Source organism: Salmo salar, chromosome ssa01, assembly GCF_905237065.1.
Source record: "Salmo salar chromosome ssa01, Ssal_v3.1, whole genome shotgun sequence".
NCBI lineage: Eukaryota > Metazoa > Chordata > Actinopteri > Salmoniformes > Salmonidae > Salmo > Salmo salar.
Window position 1 is genome coordinate 56,895,542 of NC_059442.1, and position 20,287 is coordinate 56,915,828.

The following is a 20,287-nucleotide window of genomic DNA, read 5'->3' on the forward strand; positions in this document are numbered from 1 at the left end:
AGAGGTTTAAAAAGTGTGAGGGTGGAGTGACGTGAACCGTGTGGATTTGGGGGCCCGCAATCCAGGGTCCCGGTCTGTTACACTGAAGAAAATGGTGTTGAATTATTCAGGGACCAGGAGTGCAGCAGAAAGCCTCCAGCGTGTTGGATATAGTATGTGGAGAGACTTTATACCGGGATCTGGTGACTCATCTCGCTCTGGAGGGAACACAGTTACCTCGTATGACCCCAGTGACTGGCGGCGGTACAGTCCTTTACAGCACAATGTTGCCAGTTCCTTGATATGTGGCTTTTACTTGTTGGTCTAAGAATAGAGGTTTAGACAGGGGGGGGGACTAAGACCCACATCTATACATATATAGTGAGGAGGCAGGCTCAAGAGACATCAAGGATGAATATTTCTAGGTGGCGTCTGTTCCAGATCAGAATTAGGTGGGAGGGAGGGCATTGTATGGACAGAGTTTACTGGCGCATCTTTTCTAACCTTGTGGAAACACAGTACTTGGCAAAAGCCCTCAGTCGTAATCATGAAGTGCTGTTGCATTTATCATCTTTGATCATTTCATTTGTCTTCAAAATGTAAGTGCAGTGCATTCTGAAAGTACTCAGACCCCTTCACTTTTCACATTTTGTTATGTTACAGCCTTATTCTAAAATGGATTAAATAAATGTTTTTCCTCATCAATCTACACACAATACCCCATAATGACAAAGCGAAAACAGGTTTTTAGAAATTGTTCCAAATGAAAAACAAACAGAAATACCGTATTTACATAACTATACAGAACCTTTGCTTTGAGACTTGAAATTGAGCTCCAGTGCATCCTGTTTCCATTGATCATCATTGAGATGTTTCTACAACTTGGAGTCCACCTGTGGTAAATTCAATTGATTGGACATGATCTGGAAAGGCACACCCCTGTCTATATAAGGTCCCACAGTTGACAGTGCATGTCAGAGCAAAAACAAAGCCATGAGGTCGAAGGAATTGTCCGTAGAGCTCAGAGACAGGATTGTGTCGAGGCACAGATCTGGGAAAGGTACCAAAACATTTCTGCAGGATGGAAGGTCCCTAAGAACACAGTGGCCTCCATCATTCTTAAATGGAAGAAGTTTGGAACCACCAAGCTCTTCCTAGAGCAGGCCGCCCGGCCAAACTGAGCAATTGGGGGAGAAGGGCCTTGGTCAGGAAGGTGGTCACTCTGACAGTGCACCAGAGTTCATCTGTGGAGATGAGAGAACCTTCCAGAAGAACAACCATCTCCGCAGCACGCCACCAATCAGGCCTTTATTGTAGAGTGGCCAGGCTGTGGGGATGTTTTTCAGCGGCAGAGACTGGGAGACTAGTCAGGATCAAGGAAAAGATGAACAGAGCAAAGTACAGAGAGAGTCTTGATTAAAACCTGCTCCAGAGCGGTCTGTTGAAACCCAGATTGAACTCATTGACCTGAATGCCTAGTGTCACAGACCTCAGACTGGGGCGAAGGTTCACCTTCCAACAGGACAACGACCCTAAGCACACAGCCAAGACAACGCAGGAGTAGCTTCGGGACAAGACTCTGACTGCCCTTTAGTGGCCCAGCCAGAGCCCGGACTTGAACCGGATCGAACATCTCTGGAGAGACCTGAAAAAAGCTGTACAGCGACGCTCCCCATTCAACCTGACAGAGCTTGAGAGAATCTGCAGAGAAGAATGGAAGAAACTCCCCATATACAGGTTTGCCAAGCTTGTAGCGTCATACGAGGCTGTAATCGCTGCCAAAGGTGCATCAACAAAGTACTGAGTAAAGGGTCTGAATACTTATGTAAGTGATATCCGTTTTTTATTTTTAATACATTTGCAAAAAAAAAATCTAAAAACCTGTTTTTGTTTTGTCATTATGAGGTATTGTGTGTAGATTGATGAGGGGCAAAAAAACGATTTAATCCATTTTAGAAAAAGGCTGTAACGTAACAAAATGTGGAAAAAGTGAAGGGGTCTGAATATTTTCAGAATGCACTGTATATATTACACTGTCTTCAGCCCACAGAGGGTGGCATGAACAAATACAAGCAGATGGCTTAGAGTCTGACTCGGAGAGTTAAGAACACTGCATGAGGCGTGTGACTTCATACTGGATTACTGCCTTATACTGAAGGGCTTTCACTGTGAGCTGTCAATCCGGGATCAATAAAACAGCAGGACTGTATCCGACCTCATAACAACGCAATCAAAGAGACATTAGAAAGGCAAACAATTACATAAATGAAAATTCAGACTTTTGCCTCAGTCAATCATCCTTATTATGTATTATAGCTACAGTTGAAGTCGGAAGTTTACATACACCTTAGCCAAATACACTTAAACTCAGTTTTTCACAAATCCTGACATTTAATCCTAATAAAAATTCCCTGTCTTAGGTCAGTTAGGATCACCACTTTATTTTAAGAATGTGAAATGTCAGAATAATAGTAGAGAGAATGATTTATTTCAGCTTTTATTTCCTTCATCACATTCCCAGTGGGTCAGAAGTTTACATACACTCAATTAGTATTTGGTAGCATTGCCTTTAAATTGTTTAACTTGGATCAAACGTTTGAGGTAGCCTTCCACAAGCTTCCCACAATAAGTTGGGTGAATTTTGTCCCATTCCTCCTGACAGAGCTGGTGTAACTGAGTCTGGTTTTTAAGCCTCCTTGCTCGCAAACGCTTTTTCACTTCTGCCCACACATTTTCTATGGGATTGAGGTCAGGGCTTTGTGATGGCCACTCCAATACCTTGACTTTGTTGTCCTAAAGCCATTTTGTCACAACTTTGGAATTATGCTTGGGGTCATTGTCCATTTGGAAGACCCATTTGCGACTAAGCTTAAACTTCCTGACTGATGTCTTCAGATGTTGCTTCAATATATCCACAAAAATGTCCATCCTCATGATGCCATCTATTTTGTGAAGTGCACCAGTCCCTCCTGCAGCAAAGCACCCACACATCATGATGCTGCCACCCCCGTGCTTCACGGTTGGGATGCTGTTCTTCGGCTTGCAAGCATCCCCCTTTTTCCTCCAAACATAACGATGGTCATTATGGCCAAACAGTTCTAGTTTTGTTTCACCAGACCAGAGGACATTTCTCCTAAAAGTACGATCTTTGTCCCCATGTGCAGTTGTAAACCGTAGTCTGTCTTTTTATGGGGGTTTCGGAGCAGTGGCTTCTTCCTTGCTGAGCGGCCTTTCAGGTTATGTCGATATAGGACTCGTTTTACTGTGGATATAGATACTTTTGTACCCGTTTCCTCCAGCATCTTCACAAGGTCCTTTGCTGTTGTTCTTGGATTGATTTGCACTTTTCGCACCAAAGTACGTTCATCTCTAAGAGACAGAACGCGTCTCCTTCCTGAGCAGTATGACGGCTTTGTGATTCCATGGTGTTTATACTTGTGTACTATTGTTTGTACAGATGAACGTGGTACCTTGGTACCTTTTTCCCATGATGTCAAGCAAAGAGGCACTGAGTTTGAAGGTAGGCCTTGAAATACATCCACAGCTACACCTCCAATTGACTCAAATGATGCAATTAGCCTATCAGAAGCTTCTAAAGCCATGACATTTTCTGGAATTTTCCAAGCTGTTTAAAGTCACAGTCATCTTATTCTATGTAAACTTCTGACCCACTGGAATTGTGATACAGTGAATTTTAAGTGAAATAATCTGCCTGTAAACAATTGTCGGAAAAATTACTTGTGTCATGCAGAAAGTAGATGTCCTAACTGACTTGCCAAAACTATAGTTTGTTAACAAGAAATTTGTGGAGTGGTTGAAAAAGAAATTTAATGACTCCAACCTAAATGTATGTAAACTTCCGACTTCAACTGTACATAGAGAATGTCTGATGCTGAACACATTTTATGGAATACAATTAAGACAAATTCAACATTGCTAAATACAGAACGATAAGTCAATTGAATATACTGGACCAAATGAAAGTCCAAAGGAACACATGCACACAATCAAAAATCAATCCATAAAATCACAAAAATTATAATCTCTTGAATGAATCAATATTTCCTATCCATACGAAAGCATGTAGATGAAAATGGACCAAAAACGCGAAAATAAACACTACATATTGTAAAGCCATGATTACATTTCAGATTAGGTATTTATATTAGGTAAATTATGTATTTATACAGGGCCAAAGATTAAAACAACTTTGCATTGGGGACATCTGATAAGCAAACTGATGAAATACTTAAAAGGTTGGCTGAACACAGAGAAAAACATCAAATCATTCTCCTCTTCACAGTTTACTAGTTACTAGTATAACATCCTCTGTGAACCCCCACAACGGAGACTGAGTAATACACCAACAAAAATACTTTCCTGATCAGGAAATTGTCAATACTAAAGAAATACCAAAAATCTCATCAACCAGCCCAGTCATACCATGCAGGCCTTTAGCCTTCGATAATTCCTTGTCACATTGATATTCTGGAAACATACTTTTGTTACAGAATACATTGCTAACAGAAGTGGTACACAATGAGAATTGAAGGCATCTTCAAGGAGAATTATTCCCTCCCCCCAGGGCCCAGTGAATATTTCCTAACACATCCACAGAAATGCTTTGAAGGTTGTCGTGGTTCTTCTGAGACACTGTTTCATGCCATTTAGGTCTTCCTTAGTAATACAGCATGTAAAGTACCAGAGTTAACAATAGAACTATAGGCCTGTTTGTTTCTTGAAATGAAAATACAGATGACTAAATCCAATGACAAATCAATAACAGAACAAAAGTGAAAGCGAATAGAAATACTTTGACTGTTTTCAATCGTCAACATCATAACATGTCCAGACCTCAGCCATAAAATAGTTACATAATCTAAATGTCAAAATCAAAATGATTTCAATGAAGAAGTGATTGAAGAAATAAACAGTAAGACTTACGATAATAGAAAGACAAAATCAAACAATTAAAAATCAATGAAAACTGTATTTCTGTTATTGAGAAAATAAACTTGAGTGAGACCTACAATTTCAGGAATTCATTGAGGGTGACCTTCCTAGTTCTTGTGTAGTTGACCAATTACAGAGAAGAGAGCCCTTAAGAGTGGGTGCTCAACAGACTGCTGCACACTTCAGGTGCTTCAGAGGGGCATCAGAATAGATATTTTCTGGGAATTGGGGGGTTAGAAACCCCCTCAGACAGAGAGGGATAGGCACTGAGAGTGTGTGGGGGTCCGTTCCACCATCCACTCACACCAGACAACAGCATGCGCTTGCAAGTGCTTTCCCTCTTCACCATTCGTCCATTCAGAGATGGAGGTAAAGTTCTCATGTTATCAGATTCCTGCATGACATATAATTTCTCTGGGGGGGGATCCAGGGCAAAAGAGAACAAACAAGGGAGAAGGCAACAACTCCATCCATCCTGCATATCGCCGATCCTCTCAAGTGACGAGATGAAACGTTGCACTATCTGGGCTGTTCCATTAGAACACACACTGGCTGGATGTTTACACACAGGAAATGGCCCTGCATGGCTCTCCTGTAGTCACCATTCTCCTCTCTGCAACAGTTTTGGAGTGTTTGAGAGACAGAAAACTAACCTCATTCAGATACCCCTGTAGGACCCTTTGTTCTGCTATTGGAGCAGATTGCGGTTTACAGTGGAAAACAAAGGAAAGAACGCCGCAAACTTTACCATTCAACCGGCAGCCAGGCATCGCACATATCTTCTAAAGAACAGTCAGCTCTTGAATGTGGTTAGTAGAGCATGTGTGTATTTCCTGACTAAACTCATGAGAGACAGCAGCACAGACAAAGGAAGGACCAACACGAATCATCGCTCTCTTTTCTGGTAAGATAAAGAGTCCACAGACCAGAGAAGAGTTAGTCGGTCAGACGACAGATGAAGTGAGAGGAGAAAAGTCCCCTAGTCTCAGTCCAGCAGGTTACCATGCTCCTGTGCCCGGGTCAGGCTGTCTTTGCGGTGCAGGTGGTGGACTCCCATCCTCTTTGGGCTCTTCAGGGGTCGGCCGGGGGTGGAAGTGGAGGAGTTTGCGGAAAGGGGAGGGGTGTTCTTTGTGTAGTCCTCTAGCCCTGCCAGGACCCGGGGGGCTATGACGGGGAAGTCCTGTGGCAGGATGTCTCTCTCCTCTGCAGAGCTGCCTACAGACCCAGTCTCGTCCACAAAATCATTCCTCTTTGCCTCCGCCGGGCTGGTCTCCACGGTGATGGCCGTTGACACGGTGTCGCCACTGGTGTTGTCTCGGTCGTTGTCCAGTGGGTCCAGGGCCATCAGCAGTTGCTCGCTCTCCTCTGTGGAGAAGTCTGCTCCGTAATGCCCCCTCCTGGTGCGGAGGTCAGCCATGCTGCTGGTGTCAGTGTCCAGGCTGGACTCTCGGCTTGCTGTCCAGCTGCGGGTGGAGGACCCCTCCTCCCCGTCCGAGTAGGCCCCCCGTAGCGCCCCCCTGTCGGAACCCCCGCCCACTGGCTTGCCGGTCCGGGTCCTCTCCAGGTCCTTGACCGTCTCGCTGCTGAAGGAGGTGCGGTTGACCAGGGTGCCGTCAGAGGGTGGTGCCATCTTCTCCACAAACATGCGCTGCCAGTTGGCCAGCAGGTCCTCCTCAGAGCTACCTGAGCTGGCAAAGGCGCTGGGGGGCTGAGGGGGGCTGCTAAAGGGGCTGGACTGGTTGGAGAGGGGGTCTGCTGTGTCTAGCTGAGTAGGGGTGCGGCAGGGGTCACGCTGCCCCCCTCCCCCTGAGGAGGACGACGTCCCAGATCGCCAGCCCCCGTCCGACACGGCGGGGCTGTTTGGCACGGTGCGCTGGCGCTCGTTCTCCTCGTCGTTCTGCACCAAGCTGAGGGAGATGGCCTGGCGCGTTGCGTAGGTGCAGTTGGGCAGGGGGCTGTTCTTGGGGATCTTCACCTTGTCGTCCGAGGAGAACTCGATCACCTTGCGGCCGGGATAGAGGGGGTGGGGCGGAGGGGGGGCTGGGTAGGGGTTGAGCTTCTCGAAGGCACCACCCTCTCTACCCTCCTCTCCTGATTGGCCGTCTGCTGACAGGCTGCTCTGGCTCCGACACATGCCATTCTGCTGGAGGAGCTCCTGGGCCTGGCTGCTCTGGGCTGGGGCCCTGCTGCTGTGACCGGGACCCCCGTTCTCTCTACCCCCTCCTCCTGCCTGGTGCCCAGTCATGTCCACATGCACAAACACGTCCTCTGCCTGGGGCCGGCCTGCGCTGCTGCTGGACTGGGCAGAGTTGAGCACCAGAGGCTCAGGCTTCTCCAGGATGCGGGCAATGACTGAGGTGGGCACCACGTCGGCGGGAGTCAGGCTCATGGTGTCGGAGTCCTGGCCCTGGGCCCCCTGGGAACTCTTATCCGGCAGACTGGCCTTCATGTGCTTGTTCACCATGTCCTGCAGCTCATAGGGCAGCTGGAAGACAAGAGAAGACGAACACAAAACGTGACAGGTTTCACAGACGGGCAAAGACATCACGTTAAAATCAAAAGTCACAGGCGTGTCAAACTGAGTGAATTTCTGAACTTTAAAGCTACTTTAAAACTAGAGTCCCGTGGTACACTAAAGTACTTAATATTAGATGTAACTTGCAAAGAAAACATGTTACTTAATAATGAGAACAACTCCCCCACCTGCAGTCTCTAACAATTCCCTCAATTAACTGGAACAACTTTAAAAAGGTTCAATGCAGCTGTTTTTATCTCAATATCAAATCATTTCTAGGTGACAATTAAGTACCGTACTGTGATTGTTTTCAATTGAAAATGGTCAAAAAGAAAACAAAAATAGCTTCTTTGCGAAGAGCAATTTCTCAAGCAAGAATTTTGCTAGGACTGTCTGGAAGTTAGGTGGGGAGGGGAAAACTGAAAACTTGCTGTTATTGGCAGAGAATTTTGGAACTCTTTCTTATTGGTCATGTAAATTCCAACCCACCAAAACAGGCTGAAATTCTTGCCAGTCAAACAGCTCTTACACTAAAAAGGGCATTATCATTTTCACAATTTCACAGTATTATTCCAACCTCAGTGTGGAAATATATATATACTGCTCAAAAAAATAAAGGGAACACTTAAACAACAATGTAACTCCAAGTCAATCACACTTCTGTGAAATCAAACTTCTCCACTTAGGAAGCAACACTGATTGACAATACATTTCACATGCTGTTGTGCAAATGGAATAGACAACAGGTGGAAATTATAGGCAATTAGCAAGACACCTCCAATAAAGGAGTGGTTCTACAGGTGGTGAACACAGACCACTTCTCAGTTCCTATGCTTCCTGGCTGATATTTTGGTCACTTTTGAATGCTGGCGGTGCTTTTACTCTAGTGGTAGCATGAGACGGAGTCTACAACCCACACAAGTGGCTCAGGTAGTGCAGCTCATCCAGGATGGCACATCAATGCGAGCTGTGGCATGAAGGTTTGCTGTGTCTGTCAGCGTAGCGTCCAGAGCATGGAGGCGCTACTAGGAGACAGAACAGTACATCAGGAGACGTGGAAGAGGCCGTAGGAGGGCAACAACCCAGCAGCAGGACCGCTACCTCCGCCTTTGTGCAAGGAGGAGCACTGCCAGAGCCCTGCAAAATGACCTCCAGCAGGCCACAAATGTGCATGTGTCTGCTCAAACGGTCAGAAACAGACTCCATGAGGGTGGTATGAGGGCCCGACGTCCACAGGTGGGGGTTGTGCTTACAGCCCAACACCGTGCAGGACGTTTGGCATTTGCCAGAGAACATCAAGATTGGCAAATTCGCCACTGGCGCCCTGTGCTCTTCACAGATGAAAGCAGGTTCACACTGAGCACGTGACAGACGTGACAGAGTCTGGAGACTCTGTGGAGAACGCTCTGCTGCCTGCAACATCCTCCAGCATGACCGGTTTGGCGGTGGGTCAGTCATGGTGTGGGCTGGCATTTCTTTGGGGGGCCGCACAGCACTCCATGTGCTCGCCAGAGGTAGCCTGACTGCCATTAGGTACCGAGATGAGATCCTCAGACCCCTTGTGAGACCATATGCTGGTGCAGTTGGCCCTGGGTTCCTCCTAATGCAAGACAATGCTAGACCTCATGTGGCTGGAGTGTGTCAGCAGTTCCTGCAAGAGGAAGGCATTGATGCTATGGACTGGCCCGCCCATTCCCCAGACCTGAATCCAATTGAGCACATCTGGGACGTCATGTCTCGCTCCATCCACCAACGCCACGTTGCACCACAGACTGTCCAGGAGTTGGCGGATGCTTTAGTCCAGGTCTGGGAGGAGATCCCTCAGGAGACCATCCGCCACCTCATCAGGAGCATGCCCAGGCATTGTAGGGAGGTCATACAGGCACGTGGAGGCCACACACACTACTGAGCCTCATTTTGACTTGTTTTAAGGACATTACATCAAAGTTGGATCAGCCTGTAGTGTGGTTTTCTACTTTAATTTTGAGTGTGACTCCAAATCCAGACCTCCATGGGTTGATAAATTGGATTATCATTGATTATTTGTGTGATTTTGTTGTCAGCACATTCAACTATGTAAAGAAAAAAGTATTTAATAAGGTTATTTCATTCATTCAGATCTAGGATGTGTTATTTTAGTGTTCCCTTTATTTTTTTGAGCAGTGTATAAAACACATGAAAATCACGTTTTGACTGCACTTGGCCTTTAAAAATATGCATCTCACAAGGGCTGACAAATCTTTCCCGTCTTGCTGTGCTTTTAAACAGCATGTGATTCCACTCTAAGAGCTCGCAGTGGGAGTATTTAGATTCTCATGTCAAATGCATTAAGCTTTAACTTTCCCTAATAACCGAGTGGCAAAGACTTAGCGCTCATATCACTCCCATGCAAGGACTTTGTGCTCCGATCCAAATTAGAAAGCGGCACATCTCAGTGGGATACGAGTGGCGTCAATTACAGTTCCAGATGATTTCTAAAAGAGCTGCTGTGATCCTGTGGATAAGTCTCCCTGTGTAAGAGCAGTGAATGACACTAACACACGGCTGCCAGGTTAGACATCACTGGGGTGTCTGATGCTTGATATGTGAATGGAAGAGAACAGTGGGATCTATCTAAACTTCAGTCAGCGCTGTGAAGGAGACCGTCTCCTGCTGCCTTTCTTCCCTGGCCACCAAATGTCTCCTTGTCCCTGACTCCATGTTCACAGGAACAAAAAGCAGAGAGAACAAGAAAAATAAAGGCTCACCTCCAATGAGATACTTGAAGGGGGATGAGAAAGAAAGAAAGTGAGGTTTGAAAGTAAAGGAAAAAAAGGCCGGCATCTAGGGCCCTTCTATCACGGTGATACTGGGCGTGACGAGCCAAGGCTGTGATATTGATATGTGGAAAATGGGCAGAGAGAGAATAAGCGATTCCACAGTCCCCGCTCGCTTAAGCCCTAACGATCCTGGTGAGCAACGATCGGCACGCCCGCCTCCCCTTCACTTCCTCTGGTCAGCGGGGTGGACCAGGCAGGATCAATACAACTGTATAGGGCTGCCAGGTGACTCCTCTACCGGTCAGAATTTTACACGACATAGCCCTGACCTCTGCCCAATTACGTATAGCAATCAAACAAGCTGCCAAGAGTCATGGTTCATGACGAGCTTACAAGCAGCTCCTGTATCACATCCATGTGCACACAAAGGTTATATACAGTCGTGGCCAAAAGTTTTGAGAATGACACACATGAATTTTCACAAAGTCTGCTGCCTCAGTTTCTATGGCAATTTGCATATACTATAATGTTATGAAGAGTGATCAGATGAATTGCAATTCATTACAAAGTCCCTCTTTGCCATGCAAATGAACTGAATCCCCCCCCAAAAAAAATTCCACTGCATTTCAGCCCTGCCACAAAAGGACCAGCTGACATGTCAGTGATTCTCTCGTTAACACAGGTGTGAGTGTTGACGAGGACAAGGCTGGAGATCACTCTGTCATGCTGATTGAGTTTGAATAACAGACTGGAAGCTTCAAAAGGAGGGTGGTGCTTGGAATCATTGTTCTTCCTCTGTCAACCATGGTTACCTGCAAGGAAACACGTGCCGTCATCTTTGCTTTGCACAAAAAGGGCTTCACAGGCAAGGATATTGCTGCCAGTAAGATTGCACCTAAATCAACCATTTATCGGATCATCAAGAACTTCAAGGAGAGCGGTTCAATTGTTGTGAAGAAGGCTTCAGGGCGCCCAAGAAAGTCCAGCAAGCGCCAGGGCTGGGATCGGGGCACCACCAGTACAGAGCTTGCTCAGGAATGGCAGCAGGCAGGTGTGAGTGCATCTGCACGCACAGTGAGGTGAAGACTTTTGGAGGATGGCCTGGTGTCAAGAAGGGCAGTAAAGAAGCCACTTCTCTCCAGGAAAAACATCAGGGACAGACTGATATTCTGCAAAAGGTACAGGGATTGGACTGCTGAGGACTGAGGTAAAGTAATTTTCTCTGATGAACACCCTTTCCGATTGTTTGGGGCATCCGGAAAAAAGCTTGTCTGGAGAAGACAAGGTGAGCGCTACCATCAGTCCTGTGTCATGCCAACAGTAAAGCATCCTGAGACCATTCTTGTGTGAGGTTGCTTCTCAGCCAAGGGAGTGGGCTCACTCACAATTTTGCCTAAGAATACAGCCATGAATAAAGAATGGTACCAACACATCCTCCGAGAGCAACTTCTCCCAACCATCCAGGAACAGTTTGGTGACGAACAATGCCTTTTCCAGCATGATGGAGCACCTTGCCATAAGACAAAAGTGATAACTAAGTGGCTCGGGGAACAAAACATTGATATTTTGGGTCCATGGCCAGGAAACTCCCCAGACCTTAATCCCATTGAGAACTTGTGGTCAATCCTCAAGAGGCGGGTGGACAAACAAAACCCCACAAATTCTGACAAACTCCAAGCATTGATTATGCAAGAATGGGCTGCCATCAGTCAGGATGTAGCCCATAAGTTAATTGACAGCATGCCAGGGCGGATTGCAGAGGTCTTGAAAAAGACGGGTCAACACTGCAAATATTGACTCATGGCGTCAACTTCATGAAATTGTCAATAAAAGCATTTGACACTTATGAAATGCTTGTAATTATACTTCAGTATTCCATAGTAACATCTGACAAAAATATCTAACGACACTGAGGCAGCAGACTTGGTGAAAATTAATATTTGTGTCATTCTCAAAACTTTTGGCCACGACTGAACAGTACTGTGTTATAGAGCCTTAACTAAAAAGGCACACAATAGCTGTAGCAAGAAGTCTTTCATTCTTCAGTGAGTGAGAGACCTTTTTTTAGCACCATTCTTTCCTATAGAACATTGGCTGTATTATTATAAGCACTGCAGACAACCATTGTGATGCAAATCTGCATGGGTCCATTGATAGCCACAGACATGGTCATTTTACATGCTATTGTACTAACCGCTTACTCACTGCAAATTATACCAATACGCATAACCTCAACAACAGCGGAACAGTTTGAGGCAAAGTGGGTATACTATATATGGCATAATGCCTGGGGAGACAAAAGCATAGCTTTCTCAGAACAATCACATGTGCAGCAGTGCGAATTGGTGCTCACAGACAGCCAACCCACTCTAGTGATAAGCTTCAGGACTGGGCTGCTGGGCAACTCCTGCCATGCTGTATAATTTACTTGTGTTTCCTTAGCCAATCTTCAGAATCCATCAAATCTCCCACAGATGGCTGCTGCCTGCCTGATAAGATGATTTGTATACACGGCTACTTTTCCGACCCCCTCCTAGGGAGCAGCTCACTTGGACACAGGATGACTCAATGCTTTCTGCCTGCCAACCTGTTTGTCTCTCTGCCCGCTTGCCTCTCCATGTCCATACTGCCAGATCTTTTGCAAGGAGGACTCTATAACCATGGTTATCCAGGTTTCCTTTTGGTGTACTTTTATCATGCTTCCTCTCGGTCTTACTTTTTCTCTCATAATGGATAAGGACTGTCAAGGGGACATTGCCTTATGGCCAATGCTTTGATTTTCAAAAATATGTAATCTTCAAGGCACTTCACTTGTTTAGTATTTGCAAAAATAGCTCACTGCAGCAATTGGATCTTAGTCTGTAGACCCATTTCAAGAACTACCACTTTCTGCGACTATGTTTTCATCTAGGTCCTGAGTGGCTTAGTTGGTAAGAGGTTGGCGCTAGCAGTGCTAAGATGTTTGAAATGCCAAGATACTACAAATGAATGCACTCATTGTACCAAACCCCCTACAGTTGATGTCCACGGCCCCGCGAAAATCTAACTAGCGTAATAAAAAAATCCACATAGAAATCTGCCTGTTTAAAGTAGAGATCTCAGTTTTGCATGGGCTGCGTCTCAATTCACTGCCTCCGCCGATGTTGGCCTGCCCCATCTGCGGTGAAAGGTGGCAGAGCTACAGCAGTGTTTGTCAGACCATGAGATGTCCCCAAAATTGGCCATGAAAACATCTGTGGCGTCCGAACGGTTGTTTTGCTCTAGGACGCCCACAAGCCTCACAAGACTCGACTGAATATAGCCCGGGACCAGTTTAAAAAATGAATGGAAGTATGGAGGTAGTTTAGTGCATATAAAAAAGGGGTTAAATATGTGTAAAACCTTTTTTAAAGTAGTTTCATGATCTTTCTTATATCGCTCAGATATAGGAGAGAGACTTGAAAACAAACATCCTTTGACTATCTATTTTTCCATGTATGAATCTGTTATTCAATGCATTTCTATGGGGTAATAGTAGTAAAGCCTGATTCAATGTTCCATCAAATAATGTTTTAATATATATACACACACACCTAAAGGGCTCCTAAAATTCTAAATCAAATGGCTAAATGATTATTGGTATGACCATCTTAAAACAGCCCCCCCCCCGATTTTGACTCTAGGGGGATGTCGCATGGGAAAAAACTTAAGTGGCATATACTGTATATTACCAAATCAGTCTCACAAGCTCAGACAAAATGAAGTGGTAAATTGCTAGCTCACTTGTTGAATAAGAGCATGAGTACATGCAATCAGCAAGTGTTTGAACTAGCTGCTGAATCTGGATGCATTTGAATACTTGAGAAGTTTAAAGTAGATCATGTGAAATGTGTGTTTAAGTACAAAAGTTGCCTTTGGTGTAGAACCACCAGGTAAGCAAAACGCTCACTCTTTCAACTAATGCTTGACAAATAGAGAATAAAATAGTTCCCAAATAAATAAACTGATCATAAAACAAAGGAATAAAATGAGGTGTGCAAACAGATCGGCAGCTTGTGGCAGATTGTTGGGTTTCCCAGCCAGTATTCAATTATGGCAGGACTGGGAGATCATTCTTCATCTTTCTCATGGCTTCTGGAGGGAAACGCTGTAGGAATGCTCAACCGGTGTCGCTTATTCAGCCGACAGAAACTTTCAACCGGTTCTCCCCATTAAGCGAGCCGGAGTCGGAGGCCGAGACTTCTCTGGTCTCTACTCCTCCCGTTGTGGGGTCTGAGACGCCGACGGCTCCCACCATTAGCTCTGACAAATTGAAAACCCTAGTCATTGGCGACTCCATTACCCGCAGTATTAGACTTAAAACTAATCATCCAGCGATCATACACTGTTTACCAGGGGGCAGGGCTACCGACGTTAAGGCTAATCTAAAGACGGTGCTGGCTAAAGCTAAAACTGGCGAGTGTAGAGAGTATAGAGATATTGTTATCCACGTCGGCACCAACGATGTTAGGATGAAACAGTCAGAGGTCACCAAGCGCAACATAGCTTCAGCGTGTAAATCAGCTAGAAAGATGTGTCGGCATCGATTAATTGTCTCTGGCCCCCTCCCAGTTAGGGGGAGTGATGAGCTCTACAGCAGAGTCTCACAACTCAATCGCTGGTTGAAAACTGTGTTCTGCCCCTCCCAAAAGATAGAATTTGTAGATAATTGGCCCTCTTTCTGGGACTCACCCACAAACAGGACCAAGCCTGGCCTGTTGAGGAGTGACGGACTCCATCCTAGCTGGAGGGGTGCTCTCATCTTATCTACGAACATAGACAGGGCTCTAACTCCTCTAGCTCCACAATGAAATAGGGTGCAGGCCAGGCAGCAGGCTGTTAGCCAGCCTGCCAGCTTAGTGGAGTCTGCCACTAGCACAGTCAGCGTAGTCAGCTCAGCTTTCCCCATTGAGACCGTGTCTGGGCCTCGATCTAGGTTGGGCAAAATTAAAAATGGCGGTGTTCGCTTTAGCAATCTCACTAGTATAAAAACCTCCTCCATTCCTGCCATTATTGAAAGAGATTGTGATACCTCACATCTCAAAATTGGGTTACTTAATGTTAGATCCCTCACTTCCAAGGCAGTTACAGTCAATTAACTAATCACTGATCATAATCTTGATGTGATTGGCCTGACTGAAACATGGCTTAAGCCTGATGAATTTACTGTGTTAAATGAGGCCTCACCCCCTGGTTACACTAGTGACCATACCCCCCGTGCATCCGGAAAAGGCGGAGGTGTTGCTAACATTTACGATAGCAAATTTCAATTTACCCCCCCCAAAAATGACGTTTTTGTCTTTTGAGCTTCTAGTCATGAAATCTATGCAGCCTACTCACTCACTTTTTATAGCTACTGTTTACAGGCCTCCTGGGCCATATGCAGTGTTCCTCACTGAGTTCCCTGAATTCCTATCGGATCTTCTAGTCATAGCAGATAATATTCTAATTTTTGGTGACTAACATTCACATGGAAAAGTCCACAGACCCACTCCAAAAGGCTTTCGGAGCCATCATCGACTCAGTGGGTTTTGTCCAACATGTCTCTGGACCTACTCACTGCCACAGTCATACTCTGGACCTAGTTTTGTCCCATGGAATAAATGTTGTGGATCTTAATGTTTTTCCTCATAATCCGGGATTATCGGACCACCATTTTATTGCGTTTGCAATTGCAACAAATAATCTGCTCAGACCCCAACCAAGGAGCATTAAAAGTCGTGCTATAAATTCTCAGACAATCCAAAGATTCCTTGATGCCCTTCCAGACTCCCTCTGCCTACCCAAGGACGTCAGAGGACAAAAATCAGTTAACCACCTAACCGAGGAACTCAATTTAACCTTGCGCAATACCCTAGATGCAGTTGCACCCCTAAAAATTTAAAACATCTGTCATAAGAAACTAGCTCCCTGGTATACAGAAAATACACGAGCTCTGAAGCAAGCTTCCAGAAAATTGGAACGGAAATGGCGCCACACCAAACTGGAAGTCTTCCGACTAGCTTGGAAAGACAGTACCGTGCAGTATCGAAGAGCCCTCACTGCTGCTTGATCATCCTATTTTTCTAACTTAATTGAGGAAAATAAGAACAATCCGAAATGTATTTTTGATACTGTCGCAAAGCTAACTAAAAAGCAGCATTCGCAAATGGAGGATGGCTTTCACTTCAGCAGTAATAAATTTATGAACTTCTTTGAGGAAAAGGTCATGATCATTAGAAAGCAAATTACGGACTCCTCTTTAAATCTGGGTATTCCTCCAAAGCTCCATTGTCCTGAGTCTGCACAACTCTGCCAGGACCTAGGATCAAGGGAGATACTAAAGTGTTTTAGTACTATATCTCTTGACACAATGATGAAAATAATCATGGCCTCCAGCTGCATACTGGACCCTATTCCAACTAAACTACTGACAGAGCTGCTTCCTGTGCTTGGCCCTCCTATGTTGAACATAATAAACGGCTCTCTATCCACCGGATGTGTACCAAGCTCACTAAAAGTGGCAGTAATAAAGCCTCTCTTGAAAAAGCCGAATCTTGACCCAGAAATTATAAAAAACTAAATCGGCCTATATCGAATCTTCCATTCCTCTCAAAAATTTTAGAAAAAGCTGTTGCACAGCAACTCACTGCCTTCTTGAAGACAAACAATGTATACGAAACGCTTCAGTCTGGTTTTAGACCCCATCATAGCACTGAGACTGCACTTGTGAAGGTGGTAAATGACCTTTTAATGACGTCAGACCGAGGCTCTGTATCTGTCCTCGTGCTCCTAGATCTTAGTGCCGCTTTTGATACCATCGATCACCACATTCTTTTGGAGAGATTGGAAACCCAAATTGGTCTACATGGACAAGTTCTGGCCTGGTTTAGATCTTATCTGTCGGAAAGATATCAGTTTGTCTCTGTGAATGGTTTGTCCTCTGACAAATCAATTGTACATTTCGGTGTTCCTCAAGGTTCCGTTTTAGGATCACTATTGTTTTCACTATATATTTTACCTCTTGGGGATGTCATTCGAAAACATAATGTTAAATTTCACTGCTATGCGGACGACACACAGCTGTACATTTCAATGAAACATGGTGAAGCCCCAAAATTGCCCTCGCTAGAAGCCTGTGTTTCAGACATAAAGAAGTGGATGGCTGCAAACTTTCTACTTTTAAACTCGGACAAAACAGAGATGCTTGTTCTAGGTCCCAAGAAACAAAGAGATCTTCTGTTGAATCTGACAATTAATCTGGATGGTTGTACAGTCGTCTAAAATAAAACTGTGAAGGACCTTGGCGTTACTCTGGACCCTGATCTCTCTTTTGAAGAACATATCAAGACTGTTTCAAGGACAGCTTTTTTCCATCTACGTAACATTGCAAAAATCTGAAACTTTCTGTCCAAAAATGACGCAGAAAAATTAATCCATGCTTTTGTTACTTCTAGGCTGGACTACTGCAATGCTCTACTTTCCGGCTACCCGGATAAAGCACTAAATAGACTTCAGTTAGTGCTAAATACGGCTGCTAGAATCCTGACTAGAACCAAAAAATTTGATCATATTACTCCAGTGCTAGCCTCCCTACACTGGCTTCCTGTTAAGGCAAGGGCTGATTTCAAGGTTTTACTGCTAACCTACAAAGCATTACATGGGCTTGCTCCTACCTATCTTTCCGATTTGGTCCTGCCGTACATACCTACACGTACGCTACGGTCACAAGACGCAGGCCTCCTAATTGTCCCTAGAATTTCTAAGCAAACGGCTGGAGGTAGGGCTTTCTCCTATAGAGCTCCATTTTTATGGAATGGTCTGCCTACCCATGTGAGAGACGCAGACTCAGTCTCAACCTTTAAGTCCTTACTGAAGACTTATCTCTTCAGTAGGTCCTATGATTAAGTATAGTCTGGCCCAGGAGTGTGAAGGTGAATGGAAAGGCTGGAGCAACGAACCGCCATTGCTGTCTCTGCCTTGCCGGTTCCCCTGTCTCCACTGGGATTCTCTGCCTCTAACCCTATTACAGGGGCTGAGTCACTGGCGTACTGGTGTTCTTCCATGCCGTCCATGGGAGGGGTGCGTCACTTGAGTGGGCTGAGTCACTGACGTGGTCTTCCTGTCTGGGTTGGCGCCCCCCCCTTGGGTTGTGCCTTGGCGGAGATCTTTGTGGGCTATACTCGGCCTTGTCTTAGGACGGTAAGTTGGTGGTTGGAGACATCCCTCTAGTGGTGTGGGGGCTGTGCTTTGGCAAAGTGGGTGGGGTTATATCCTGCCTGTTTGGCCCTGTCTGGGGGTTTCATCGGATGGGGCCACAGTGTCTCCTGATCCCTCCTGTCTCAGCCTCCAGTATTTATGCTGCAGTAGTTTATGTGTCGGGGGGCTAGGGTCAGTCTGTTACATCTGGAGTATTTCTCTTGTCTTATCCGGTGTCCTGTGTGAATTTAAATATGCTCTCTCTAATTCTCTCTCTCTCTCTTTCTTTCTTTCTCTCTGAGGACCTGAGCCCTAGGACCATGCCTCAGGACTACCTGGCATGATGACTCCTTGCTGTCCCCAGTCCACCTGGCCGTGCTGCTGCTCCAGTTTCAACTGTTCTGCCTGCGGCTATGGAACCCTGACCTGTTCACCGGACGTGCTTGTTGCACCCTCGACAACTACTATGATTATTATTATTTGACAATGCTGGTCATTTATGAACATTTTAACATCTTGACCATGTTCTATTATAATATCCACCCGGCACAGCCAGAAGAGGACTGGCCACCCCTCATAGCCTGGTTCCTCTCTAGGTTTCTTCCTAGGTTTTTGGCCTTTCTAGGGAGTTTTTCCTAGGGAGTTTTTCCTAGCCACCGTGCTTCTTTCACATGCATTGCTTGCTGTTTGGGGTTTTAGGCTGGGTTTCTGTACAGCACTTTGAGATATCAGCTGATGTACGAAGGGCTATATAAATAAATTTGATTTGATTTTCTGCTCAGATGAATTACACTTGCCTGGCTGCCAAAATTCCTTGCTCCGGCCAAACGCTACGCCATGCCCACAGACGTTAGTTTCTTCTCCGCAATTAGTCTGAACCTCCCAGAAACCAATGGGTTGGGCCACAGCCAAGACACACGTAGGTAAAGCGGCATTTTGAAAATGTGTCTTTGATCCTCTGATTAGTTAGACATGATCTAATCAGGGATGACTTTGTTTTCTACAACACCCCTCGTGTCGATATCACCACAAACAACTTCAACGATGGCAGTCTCAGACTGAAGTATGTAGCGAACAGAGCAGTGTATGAATTCAGGCAAGAATTATACATCCCTTTAAAATAGCCCTGGCTGGCAGTCACTGCCCTGCAGCGACAACATGGTTGTCACATCGGCAGTAATAGTCCTCTGGAGACCAGAGCATCAGACATTAAGACGGCACCGTCAATTCATACACTAACTAACTGAAGGTGTTCGAGCAGCAGGTAGCCCTGTGGATCAATGAACGAGAGAAAATAACTTAAATCCCTAAGGTGCACATTCAAACACTGTCTCATTTACTGAGAGGGATTGGATTGTTAATATCACAGGTAGTGGAGACCAAGATGTAGCTAAAATTCACTGAAAAGGGTCGGACTTTGGCACTAAAATTAGGCGTCTACGAGTTTATACTTTTTGTTCAACTGAATGATAAATAAACTGTTACATTTGAAATGTAATTCAAATCTTAACTGCAAATCAAGTGTATCCAGACATAAGCACTAGTTGTTCATTTCTTACAACCAACATGATAGTATTGACAGCAATGTTTAACATGTGATGCCCAACTTCCAATTAACAAATCTTCTTCGCCACTAGGGCGATTAAGTCCTAGACCACTGTTATACTACCCACAAGCAAGCATACAAGGCCCTCTCTCGGCTGTCATTCGGCAAATCAGATCATAACTCTGTACTCCTGCTTCCTGTTTACATCAGAAGCTCAAACAGGAAGCACCAGTGACTCGCTCAGGTGAGAAATGGTCACCAGAATCAGAGATTTTGCAACAGGACTGCTTTCCTAGCGCTGATTGGAATATGTTTCGAGACTCCGCCGATAACATTGAC

The 20,287-nt window shown here is 45.3% G+C and overlaps 1 protein-coding gene across 2 annotated transcripts in view; it reads right to left on the reverse strand.

Annotated features, from left to right (window-relative positions):
- Window positions 1-4,119: 4,119 nt before the first annotated feature.
- The window catches only part of LOC106605561 (tight junction-associated protein 1), a 147,995-nt gene continuing 131,827 nt past the window's right edge, over window positions 4,120-20,287 (reverse strand). For both annotated transcript variants that reach the window (XM_045720119.1, XM_045720112.1), the window contains one exon: window positions 4,120-7,417. In XM_045720119.1, the coding sequence (XP_045576075.1) occupies window positions 5,918-7,417 (1,500 nt within the window). In that variant the 3' untranslated portion in view covers window positions 4,120-5,917. The remainder of the gene's footprint in view (window positions 7,418-20,287) is intronic.